General features: G+C 55.2%; 1 protein-coding gene across 1 annotated transcript; it reads left to right on the forward strand.

The window, feature by feature from the left end:
* Positions 1 to 1615: 1615 nt before the first annotated feature.
* Positions 1616 to 10243, forward strand: RARRES1 (retinoic acid receptor responder 1). The gene is made up of 7 exons (XM_049774479.1): positions 1616 to 1900; positions 7771 to 7830; positions 7943 to 8123; positions 8766 to 8902; positions 9545 to 9607; positions 9715 to 10000; positions 10036 to 10243. Exons 1-6 carry the CDS (start codon positions 1628 to 1630, stop codon positions 9826 to 9828), a joined length of 828 nt encoding a protein of 275 aa, XP_049630436.1. The 5' UTR covers positions 1616 to 1627; the 3' UTR covers positions 9829 to 10000; positions 10036 to 10243.
* Positions 10244 to 11631: the final 1388 nt, after the last annotated feature.

The raw sequence follows: 11631 nt of genomic DNA on the forward strand, positions 1-11631 counted from the left end.
CCTCTGCAGAGGAGGAGGAAAAGGAGGAGAGGAGGGAGAACGAAAAGAGGAAAGTGGCCAGGATGGAAAGATGACAGGGTGCTGGAAGGGGGTTAATGGAAGGAGGTTGGGTAGAGAAGAGGGGAAGGATGGAGGACAGGATAATAAGAGAAAACCTGATCCTCATGGAACAGCGTGGAATCAGCGCTCTCTCGTCTAGAAGGATGGAAGGATGTAGTGGGGTGGAGAGTAAGGGGAACCTTGTCCACTGGGAACAGCCTGAGACAACTCCCACTCTAGCTTCTTGTGTCATCTCTGCCCCTACCCTACTCCTACTGGCTCACCCGAGTAAACCCCAATTTCCTTTTCAAATGCTGTTGATGAGGGCTTCCCACCCCCCAACAACTTAGGGTTTCTCTGCCAAATAGGCATTGGCTCCCCCAGTGAACTGTGCAGGTCAGAGAGGAAGGCCACTGGGGGTCCTTTTCTGGGGATGTCCCTAGACTTTGGCTCTGAGCTGGCACCGATGAATCATATAGAAGCTCTGTCTGTGCACAGGCCAGTCCACATCTGCACTCTGTAGGGAGGGCACAGTTGGCCCTTCCAGGGGAATGAAGACTCAAAGCCCTCAGAACTCGTCCCAGCCTCCTCCTCCTCCCTTCATGCTGGGCAGGGCACTGTGGCCTAAAGGGGCTGCAGCCAAAGACCGCTGACAGTGTCACACACCTATGTGACAGTAGGCACAGCAGTATGCAAAGCTGCAGGCCAACTCCAAGGTTCAGAAGAAGCTACTGGATCCAGAACACAAGAGCGGGTCCGGCTGGCTTGGGCCCTCGGAGCGAGCAATGGTGAACCATCCACTGCAGGAGAAGGGCCATGTGCTGAAGGCCGTAGGCACGCAGTGAATGTCTCGGTGACACATCCCAATCAAGTACGGCCATACCCCTGGCAAAGCCTCTTTCCAGCCCCTCCCTGCAGATTGCTTTTATCTGTGAGGCCCTGCAGGGATTTTGTGTGCCGCCTAAATCCTGGAGAATCAAGGATTACGCAGGTGCAGTCACCACGGCATGGGAACCAGACAGAGAGGCACAGCGGGGCAGGTGGGCAGGTGCACTGTGGGCGGTGACTCGTGAGTTGGGGCGGGGCTAAGGTCGGGGCTTCACCTAACAGGGAGTGGGCGTGGTTGCGCGCTGGGCACGGCTAATGGCGCAGGAAGTAGGCAGGGCAGTGATGGGCGTGGCCTCTAGGGGTGGCGTGTGCTTGTGGGCGTGGCCTCGGGAGGTATGCAGGGTATGGGCGTGGCTTGCCAACAGGACTTTGCGGTGCAGGGAGTGACTGTGTTGTCCAGGGCGTGACCGTGGGTAGGGGCGTGGCCTGAGAACGGGGCGTGGACTTTGAGACGGGCGTGATCAAATTATGGTGGGCGTGGCTTGCTAACCGGTCGTTGACTGGGTGCAGGGAGGGAGTGACTGTAAGGTCCAGGGAATGGTGTGGCGGTGGGCGTGACCCGAGAACGGGGGGGTGGCTTGTGTGGTAGGCGTGGTCTCCTGGTGGAGGGCGTGGTTTGTGGGGAAGTGGGCGGGGCCAGGATCTATTTGACAACCCGGCGAGGCGGGGAGCTCCGGCAGGTGGCAGGTCAAGTCCAACCATGCAGTCCCGAAGTTCGAAGTCCGGCCGGGCCCGGGGCCCGCGCCCCTCGGTCCCTCCGCTCCTCCTGCTGCTGCTGCTGCTGCTGCCATGGTTGGGTCTCGGCGCTGCGCAGGGCGCCGGGCTGCCAGGAGAGCCCGAGAGCCCCCAGGACCTTCAGCTGCCGCGACTCCTGCAGCGGGCAGCGCGCGTGGCTCTGCACTTCTTCAACTTCCGCAGCGGCTCGCCCTGCGACTTGCGGGTGCTCGGCGCGGTGCAGGGGGGCCGCGCGCAGGTGAGTGCGGGGCGCCGGGCCCGTCGCGAAGCCCCGCTCCGAGGCTCTGCGGTGCATCTGCCCTGAGGTGCGCGCGGGGAAAGTGCGGGACCAGCCCGGACGGATGCCTGCCTGCCTGCCTGCCTGCTGGGCGCGGGTTTCGCCCCACTGGGGGTGCGACCTCCGGACTCGAGCATCGCGCAGCGCAACCCCGGCTTTTACTGGAGTTGCCGCACTCCCAGGGTCCTGTCCCCCGAGTAGAGCAGTTCTTGCCCGGGACCCTCAGAAGTCCTAGCGGGGACGGCAGCCAGTAGGGGACCCCACCCCGACACCAGTCACTAGTCACACGCTGGGCCGCGCAGCCCCTGGGCTCTGTGCTTCTCGTCTCGGGGGCTGGAGATGTTGAAAGGTGGAAGGAAAAGGCGGAGACCCGCAAGCGGTGCCCTCCTCGGGCCGAGCCGAGCCGGAGGACTTGCCAAGAGCGAGTAGCAAGAACTGGCTCGGGATTCTGTTTGGGTTTGGGATCCCAGAAACGTTTATCTTCCAAGATTCACCATAAACAAAAACAAGTATCCGGAGCGCTCTGCTTTTTCCCTTGAAAGTAAGGCCCGTGGCATCGTTCACAAAATGAAAGAGCTCCCAGACAAAGTTAATGAAGAGAAAGAAAGAAAGAAAGAAAGAAAGAAAGAAAGAAAGAAAGAAAGAAAGAAAGAAAGAAAGAAAGAAAGAAAGAAAGAAAGAAAGAAAGAAAGAAAGAAAGAAAGAAAGAAAGAAAGAAAGAAAGAAAGAAAGAAAGAAAGAAGAAAGAAAGAAAGAAAAAGAAAGAGAGAGAAAGAGAGAGAAAGAAAGAAAGAAAGAAAGAGAAAGAAAGAAAAAGAAAGAAAGAAAAAGACCTAACATTTCCCAAAGAGCTCCTTTTATTATTATTTTTTTCATACAGAAGAATTCCTGAGTTTCAAAGGGACTCGCCTTTGGGGCTTTAAAAAAGGGGGAGGGAACGCACAGATTAGTAACACGCAGAAGTCACTTTGGGGTGGTCGCTGGGGGCTCCACGGCAGCAGTCTTGGATGACGGCCTTCGGAACTGGGGGGTAACCTCCCACCCCGGGAGTCGACCCATGACCCACACGTGCCGGTGGATTTGAGTGATCTGAGAAGTCCAGTGCACACGAGCTGGAGCCAGGGTCCCGCCGTTTCCCCGTCTGCACCGAACTGAGCTGATTTTGGGGCTGTCTGGGCTGAGGGGAACAGATACGCCCCTCATCTAGGGAGGTGCTCCCACCAGACTCAGGCTTTGTTTTCCAGTCAAGGCAGGACGAGTTAGGGTGAGCCCTGGGGTTTCTGCATGGGAGGGGGTGTCAGAAAAGGGGAACCACGTCGGGATTTTGTAAAGAACGACTTCCTGGTGGGCTGAGAAATCAGTTTAGTGAAGTTACCACACTCATACCCCACAAAGGTCCACGCACAAGTTATACCAAAGCCGGGCCGCCGGGCCTTCCAATGGCAAGTAGGATGCCTGTGCGCCTGTACAGGGGCGGGAGGGAGGGAGGGAAGGAGGGAGGGAGAGAGAGAGAGAGAGAGAGAGAGAGAGAGAGAGAGAGAGAGAGAGAGAGAGAGAGAGTGAGAGAGAGACAGAGAGAGAGACAGAGAGAGAGAGACAGAGACAGAGAGAGAGAGACAGAGACAGAGACAGAGACAGAGAGACAGAGACAGAGAGAGACAGAGACAGAGACAGAGACAGAGACACAGAGAGACAGAGAGGGAGGGAGGGAGAGAGGGAGGGAGAGGGAGAGAGACAGACAGAGACAAACAGAGAGGGAGGGCAGGAGGGTGGGAGGGAGTTGGAGGGAGAGACAGAGAGAAACAGACAGATGGAGGGAGAGAGAGGGAGAGAGAAACAGAGATGGAGGGAGAGAGGGAGAGAGAAACAGAGATGGAGGGAGAGAGGGGGAGAGAGATGCAAGACAAGCCCTTAAGTGTCTTCTGGCAGTATCTACTGGTCAGTATGTCTGTTTTCTGGCTAGCTTGCATGCTGGGGCTTTTTAAAAGGGTCACACAGCTTTTGTTCAGAGTCTAACACACACACACACACACATAAATACACACTACCAGCTTTTGCTCCAGTGCGAACACACACACTGTTTGCTCTATCTTGCTCCAGTGGCAACTGCACACAAACACACAGAGACACAGACACACAGACACAACACAGACGCAGACACAGACACACAGACACAGACACACAGACACAGACACACAGACACAGACACACACAGACACACACACAAACACACAGACACACACACAGACACACAAACACACACACAGACACACACACACACAGACACACACACACACAGACACACACACACACACACCACCTCTGCTTGGTGCAGCAGAGGCTCTGGATGACAGGGAAGGTCTCAGAATCACACCGCCCTCTGGTGGCCAACCTCAGCACTGGCGGGGAGGTCGAGGGGCACAAAGAAGTTGAGGAAGGTTGGGGCTCCTCGGTGGCCCTCTCTGCTTCTTCCGAGAGCACCTGGCTGACTCCTGCTCCCATTGGTGCTGGGGCGATGAATGAAGAGCTACAGTCCCTGGTCGCCTGCTGATCCAGCTGCCTAGTGCAGGGACCCCAGACCCGTCCACATCTGAGGCCAGCAAGTCCTTGCTTTCTGGCCAGGAGCACCTAGCGCTCCTGGTGTCTGGGTCCAACTGGAGCTCACTTGGCTGCTCAGTGGCAACCAGGATGTGCACAAATGCCCGTCCTCTGCCACCCTCGTTGGTGCAAGGCCATCAGGTGGCAGGCCCAGCTGCCAGGAGCACAGAGCTGCCTGTTCATCAGGAGAACTCATCCTTCTAGTTCAACAAAAACCCTCCCCACACCTCCAGGGGACGCCCTCCCTTTACTTGGACTGCCTTTTGCGGCTGACATTCTTTACTTGGAGAGCAAGTTGCCACCCCATTCTCCCATCACAGCTCGAAGCAGCTTTTCTTCCTCCAGCCCTTTATACTGTATTCTAATGGTACTTTTGGATTTTCTGTAAATTTTCAAGTAGGGATTATTTTACTGGCTTTCCCAGTAGTGGCTGCCTTTGCTCATTCTTGCCTCTGACCAGTGGTAGTGAATGGATGTGAACATCTTGCCCCCTGCCTTACAGGAGCAACTTGCTGATTTTACCACTAGTGTGGTCGTGGGTCTGTCGATCTGGACCTGTTTCCTGTGGAGGATTTTTTTTTGGTTTGGTTGGTTTTGGCCCACATCCAGGGGTGCTTAGAAGTTACTCCTTGCTCTGTGCTCAGAAATTACTCCTGGCAGGCTTGGGGGATCATATGGGGTGCTGGGGATCGAACCTGGGTCTGTTGCAAGGAAGGCAAATGCCTTACCTGTTGTGCTATTGCTCTATCCCCAGGTTTGGGGTTTTTTTTGGTTTTTGGGCCACACCCGGCAGTGCTCAGGGGTTACTCCTGGCTGTCTGCTCAGAAATAGCTCCTGGCAGGCACGGGGGACCATATGGGACACCGGGATTCGAACCAACCACCTTTGGTCCTGGATTGGCTGCTTGCAAGGCAAATGCCGCTGTGCTATCTCTCCGGGCCCAAGTTTGGGTTTATTATTTCCTATTTCAGAGTCTTGGTTTGGGAGCCACGTTCTGCTCTGTGCTGGGAGGAAATCATGTATTGAGAATGGAATCCGGGCCTCCAGCATGCAAATGGGTTTCTGTTTTCTAGGAGCCACACCTAGTGGTTCTGGGGTGCAAACCTTCCCTCAAGGCCTGTCCTGATGATACAGAGTTGGTGGTGCTCAGGGTGAGGGTGAGGGACGAGGCAGGTGAGGGCTCACATGAGGCAAGGGATCAAATTTGGGGCTCACACAGGCTTGACCTTTTGAGCTTTTTTTGTTTGTTTGTTTGATTTTGTTTTTGGGTCACAACCATGGTGCTCAGGAGTTACTCCTGGCTCTGTGCTCAGAAATCACCCCTGGCAGGCTCAGGGGACCATATGGGATGCTGGGATTCAGACCACCATCTGTCCTGGGTCGGCTGTGTGCAAGGCAAACACCCTACAGCTATGCTATTGCTCCGGCCCCCTTTGGCAATTTTTTTTTTTAACCATAGATGGGGTGTGCATTTCCCGACACCTTTTCAGTATCCCTAAGGGGCATATGGGAATCTCCCTGTGTTAACTGATGGTGTGACATATTTAGTGACTCTGGACCACACCCATGCTGGGACTGATTCCTGGCTCTGCACCTAGGGATCACTCTTTTTGTTTTGTTTTGAGCTACACCTAGCAGTGCTCAGGGGTTAATCCTGACTCTGCACCCAGAAATTGCTCCTGGCATGCTCAGGGGACAGTATGGGATGCCGGAGATTGAACATGGGTCGGCAGTATACAAGGCAAACAACCTACTGCTTTGCTATCACTCTGGCTCCAGGGATCACTCTGGTGGTACTTGGTGGACCAGATGGGATGCCAGGGAACAAGATTGGGTTGACCACGTGGAAGGCAAATGCCCTTCCTGCTGTGCCATGGCCCCAGCCCCTTGTTGTTTGGTCAGAATGGAAGTGATGGGTCTCTTTTGGAGACTATAGAGTGGCTGTTTACTGGCTCATAAAGGTCCCCATGTCATGGGGTCATGGGGTCTCCTGGGCACACATGCCCATTTCCAAGTTACCGAGACCTCACCTTCTGCTCCTGGACCTGAGTTGGCCTACCCAGTGGAGAAGGGGGAACATCAGTGTTGAGCTTGTCTGAGCACCTTGGCCATGTTCTCACACAGGCTGGGGAAGTGGCCAGTTAGTCCCTGGGAAGGCTAGACTGGTCTGACCCTGGGGCCAGTGGACAGCTAATACAGAGGCAGCTGCATTAGTACTGGGACTGGGCAGCCTTCCAGAAACCTTTTCATCCATAATGGGTAGCACTCTGGAGCCATCAGTGTCCCTCAGGCCCTGGTGGTGATGGGGGAGGGCAACAGACATTGCTGGCCACCTCTCCTCATCAGGAAGCTCACTCTGGAAGCTGCTAGAAGGGCGTGTGCCTGCTGGCCCATCAGGCCTGGTGGTCCAGAGTCACCTGTTCACGGCCACCACCTGCTTTGCAGGGCATCCAGTGGACACCTCTGTCCCTCAGAGGCCCCAGTCCCCTGCTTCTAGGCACTCTAACTGCAGGAGTCTGTTTAGAACCTACCCCTCACTGGGAAGTCCCCTCCTTTCTTTCCACTGTATGTGCCCTGCCCTCTCACCTCCCTAAGGCTCAGCTGGACCATCTACTTTCCTCTCAGCTCTGATGTGACCCCGAGGCCAGACTGGGGGTATCAGGCCTCAGGGCCATGTCAGAAGCTCCAACTAAGGGTGGGAAGGGCACATTCATGTAGGTGCCCCTTCCCCACGCTGCCTTGAAGGGGATCAGGGGTCATGGAGAGCAGCTGGTCAGTTTCAATCTCAGCCTTGGGCCTCCCATGTACACACACACACACACACCCAGCAGACTCTACTGCTCTGAGTGCTCGCGGCTACTGGGAGAGCCTGGGCAGCTCTGTGAGTTCAGGTTCCACCAAGCTGGAAGGACCTGTGGCAAAACCATTGCACCCCCATCCCACAACCCAGTCCACAAGACTGACCTGCACAGGTCAATGTGCAGCAGGGTTGGGGTGGGGAGTAGGGTAGAGGGAACCAGGAACTTAGAACTAGCCTGAGTCTCCTCCCACTGTCCCAGATGGGGGCACCACCGACTGCTCACAACCAGGGACCCCACAGGCCAGTAGGTGCCGTAAGCAACGTCCATGCTGGATTCATGAGTTGGGGTTCTCCAACACTTGCACCCCCCATACACTGCACCACCCTGGGTGCTTCCCTGAGTCACTATTGATGCTGATGTTGGGTCTTGCAGGTGATTGACGAGGACACCTTGGTAAGCGTGACCTTCACCGCCGAGCGCTTCCGCCTGGAGGTGAGCGTGGACCTGTGTCCCCTTCACTGTGCCCGCTGGTGCCCTGGGCAGCAGGGGGGCTTAGCAGACCTGGGTGTCCAGGGCGGCTCACGTGACCTGTCTGGCCCCTCAGGACCCACTGCGCTCCGGGAGGTGCTGGGCCCAGGTGCGTTTCACACCCCACAGGCCACGGCCATCTGTGAACGTGTCATGCACTCGGCTCTTGGCGCGTGAACAGAGGCAGCAGGAGAATCTGCAGCTCTTCAGGCTCCTGAAGGACCTGCCTATGCCCCTGGCTAACACCAGCATCCCTGGTAAGATCCTCTGCCCCGGGCTGCTTGGACTTTGGGGGAGCTGGGGGCACCCTGCACTGACCCTCACTGGCCTGGCCTGGCCTGACCTGACCGCTGGAGACTGGTGGCTAGAGCAGCACCTCAGGGCTCTTTCTCAGCACCACAAATGCCCAGAAGGGAAGTCAGGGCCTGGGCCCAGGGCAGTTGGTTCCATGGGGAGGGAACCTAGTTGCATTGCCCCCCAGCAGTACAGTCTCTACACAGAAGGGGGTTCAGAGGGTAGACCCCAGCCTTAAGGGCTGGAGGGGACTCAGGCCTGTCTCAGGCCTAAGCAGGGTGTGGAAACTCTCTCCACCCTTCACACAATAGCTGCTGCTCCAGGGCATGCTGGACACCCCATACTGTAGGCCTGAGGGCCGAGTTCCCATGTTTACTACCCCACCTCCGAGTGTTGTGACCTCCCTATTCCCTCCCAGCTAGCCAAATGGGTCAGTGTCACCACCATCGCCACTCTCATAGGCTCTCATTGACTCACACATACTCACTGCCTCTGTCTGACACCTGGGGCTTGGAGGTGATGGCAGGAAAAGGGAGCCCTTGGTCTCCCCGTGTCAGACACGTGGCCAGGCTCACCCAAGTGAGCCCTAGTGCTTCTCTCCACAGATAATCATGGGCACATGGAGCCCACGCTGAGGCCCCTCTGGGAAATGGTGGCCTTGGGCAGCTCCTTCGTCATGTGGGAGAAGAGTACAAAGACTGCGCAGTTCTCCCTGGTGCAGCTCAGCGGGGTGCAGCAGTGGGTGAGTCCAGCATGCTCCGGGTCTCCCCAGGTCTGAGACCTCTGGCTCAGGAGAAGAGGGACTGGCTGTGGGTACGTCCAGAACTGGGAGCTGAGCCTGGCACTGGGCCCCCAGCCTGTGTTCCTCTGGTGGGCACAGGGGGCAAGTCTGTTCCAGCAGAACTATGGAGACAGTGCTGCACCCTTGTTGTTCTGTATGTGGAATCACAAAAGGGCACTAAGTAACCCCGAATTTAAGGATGATAGAAAGTATGGGTAGCAGAGAACTTGGCAGGTGTGTCCTGGTGATCTGGGGTAGTGGTTTGCACCAAGCCAGGGGGATGCTAGGTAATATCATGTCCAGGCAGGACCCCTAAACATGTACATGACAGAAGACTGCCTAGTACTCCCTCATGCCAACCCCATCACTCGTACACCCAGGCCTCAGTGCAGAGGCAAGTGGGGGAGAAGAGATGTTCCAGGAGGTCTTCATGCAAATAACAAAACCAGGGACTCTGGGGTCCAGCCAGGCATGAGCTGGGGAAAAAGCGGGAGTCCTGGGTCCAATCCCTGGCACCAACACTGCAGGGCACGGCCTCAAACCAGAGAAAATATACAGGCTCACGGACAGCAGCTACAACGTTCACTCTATCTCTGCCTCCAGAAAACAAACCATGACACCATCCATGCTGATTATACGGTTCTGCTCCATGAATTCACAACGCAGGTGAGCACAACCAGGTCCACCTCGTCCTACTGGAGCTAGCAGTCTCAGTGCTGTGACTGTCCCTCCTGCAGCTCAGCAGTCTCAGTGCCGTGACTGTTCTGTTCTAGGAGATGCTTTCCTGCCACATCCACCAAGAGTGGCATCCTGGCAAGCCCCCAAGAGTGAAGTACCACTGCTCGGAGGCGCAGATGCCTGAGGAGGCCTCGGGGACAGAAGAGTAGCCAGCCGGAGCACAGTGAGCACAGCAGCTTCTGAAGTCAGAGGAACTCGAAGGGAATTTGAGACCCAGGTCCCTTTTACACCACGAAAGTGCTCCAGAACCAGGCCTCCCAGCCCTCAAGGAAAGCCTATATGACAGAGATGCAGGGAAAGAGACTGAGTTCCTTTCTCCAGGTTGCAGGTCCATTTCCACCCCACAATGACCCCAGGTTGCAGGTCCATTCCCACCCCACAATGACCCCAGCTTGGTGCTCAGGACCTGCATAAGCATCTATGCAGTATGTGTGTATGTGTGTGCAGGGCGGGTGTGTAGGTGTGACAAACATAGGCTGCACTGACTGTAACCAGCAACTTTATACCAAGAGGCTTGTAGATTGTTAAACAAAGAAATAAACAATATATCTCATCAACAGCAAATTCCATGAGGGGCTGTTCATCTTAATAGCTACCTTTAAATAAACATCCCTGTTTCTGAACCAGCTTGTAGAAAGCTACCCAGTCACTCAAAGTAAAAAGGTATTGAACTAAAATCTTTTTTTTTTTTTTTTTTTTGGTTTTTGGGTCACACCCGGCAATGCTCAGGGGTTATTCCTGGCTCTACACTCAAAATCACCCTCGGCAGGCTCAGGGGACCATATTGGATGCTGGGATTCGAACCAGCGACCTTCCGCATGCAAGGCAAACATGCTGTGCTATCTCTCCGGCTCCTGAACTGGAATCTTAACGCACCGCACTGGCAAATTAAAAAAAACTATCTCTGAGCTGTGCCTGAACACAGGCATGAGTGGGGTTACAGAATGTGTGAAAGCACTGGGATAATGTGGGCTTAGTCATTTATACCAGCAGCCAGGGGGCTGGGGTGGGGACAGCATACCTGCTTCACATGTTAGAGCTCAAATAAAAGTGCATACAACCTGGCTGTGGTCAGATGCAGGCAAATGTACCTAGAAAATGCAGCATCGTTTCCCTCTCTCAGTATCACTTCATAAACAGTTCATTTGTGTCTCAAATCCTTGAGCCAGGTTCCTGGGCCAACAGTTTTCGGGAAGACACTAAAATTATTCCTCCAGGCGCCACCAGGGTTCACTCTGGAGCAGGGCCAGAAAGGCCCTGTGGCCCAAAGTCTAGCCCCCCTCTAGCATACCATTAAAAGGCTTAACTGAAGTTTGGTTAAGTTTCTACTGAAGAGTGTAAAGACACTGATGTGATCCAGAGTTCACATCTGGCTCCTCCTACACCCCTTCCCCCCACCTTGAGTGTTGGGCAGCAGGAATAGACCACATACCAGTGAGTGTGGGCACAGGCTCCTGATGAGAGAACAATAACCGCCAAACTGCCAGAAGCACAGCAAGGCCCTCCCCAAAGGTCCCCTAAAAAATGGCCAGTGGAAGCAATAGAGAATGGGTTGGGGCTGGTCCTGAATGCAAAGTGGATTGTGCCTTTCAGTAGGAGCCATTCCCAGCATGGGGGGAGGCCTGGGATGTCCAGCTCAGCCCCAAGTCACATGCTGAGTCTCCCAGTCCCAGCAAACCCACAGTGAATGCCAAGACACTACTCCAGGAGGGTGGCACTTCTAAAACTGTACTTTATTATTCTAAGCTGCTGAAGGGAGACAGGAAGAGCATCCCAAAGAGTCCTTTCCCACTGCACAGTCATCCAGAAAGTGATGTACTTTCAGGAGAAAAAGGGCAGGGACAGTGCTACAGTGATGGACCTTCTCTCACAGCAGGTGGCAGACACAGTCGAGCAAATCTTCAAAGAGGATCTGAGGTCTCCCCAGGAAGCTGCCCACCAGGTGGGCCACA

This window comes from Suncus etruscus, chromosome 6 (assembly GCF_024139225.1).
Source record: "Suncus etruscus isolate mSunEtr1 chromosome 6, mSunEtr1.pri.cur, whole genome shotgun sequence".
Taxonomy (NCBI): Eukaryota; Metazoa; Chordata; class Mammalia; order Eulipotyphla; family Soricidae; genus Suncus; species Suncus etruscus.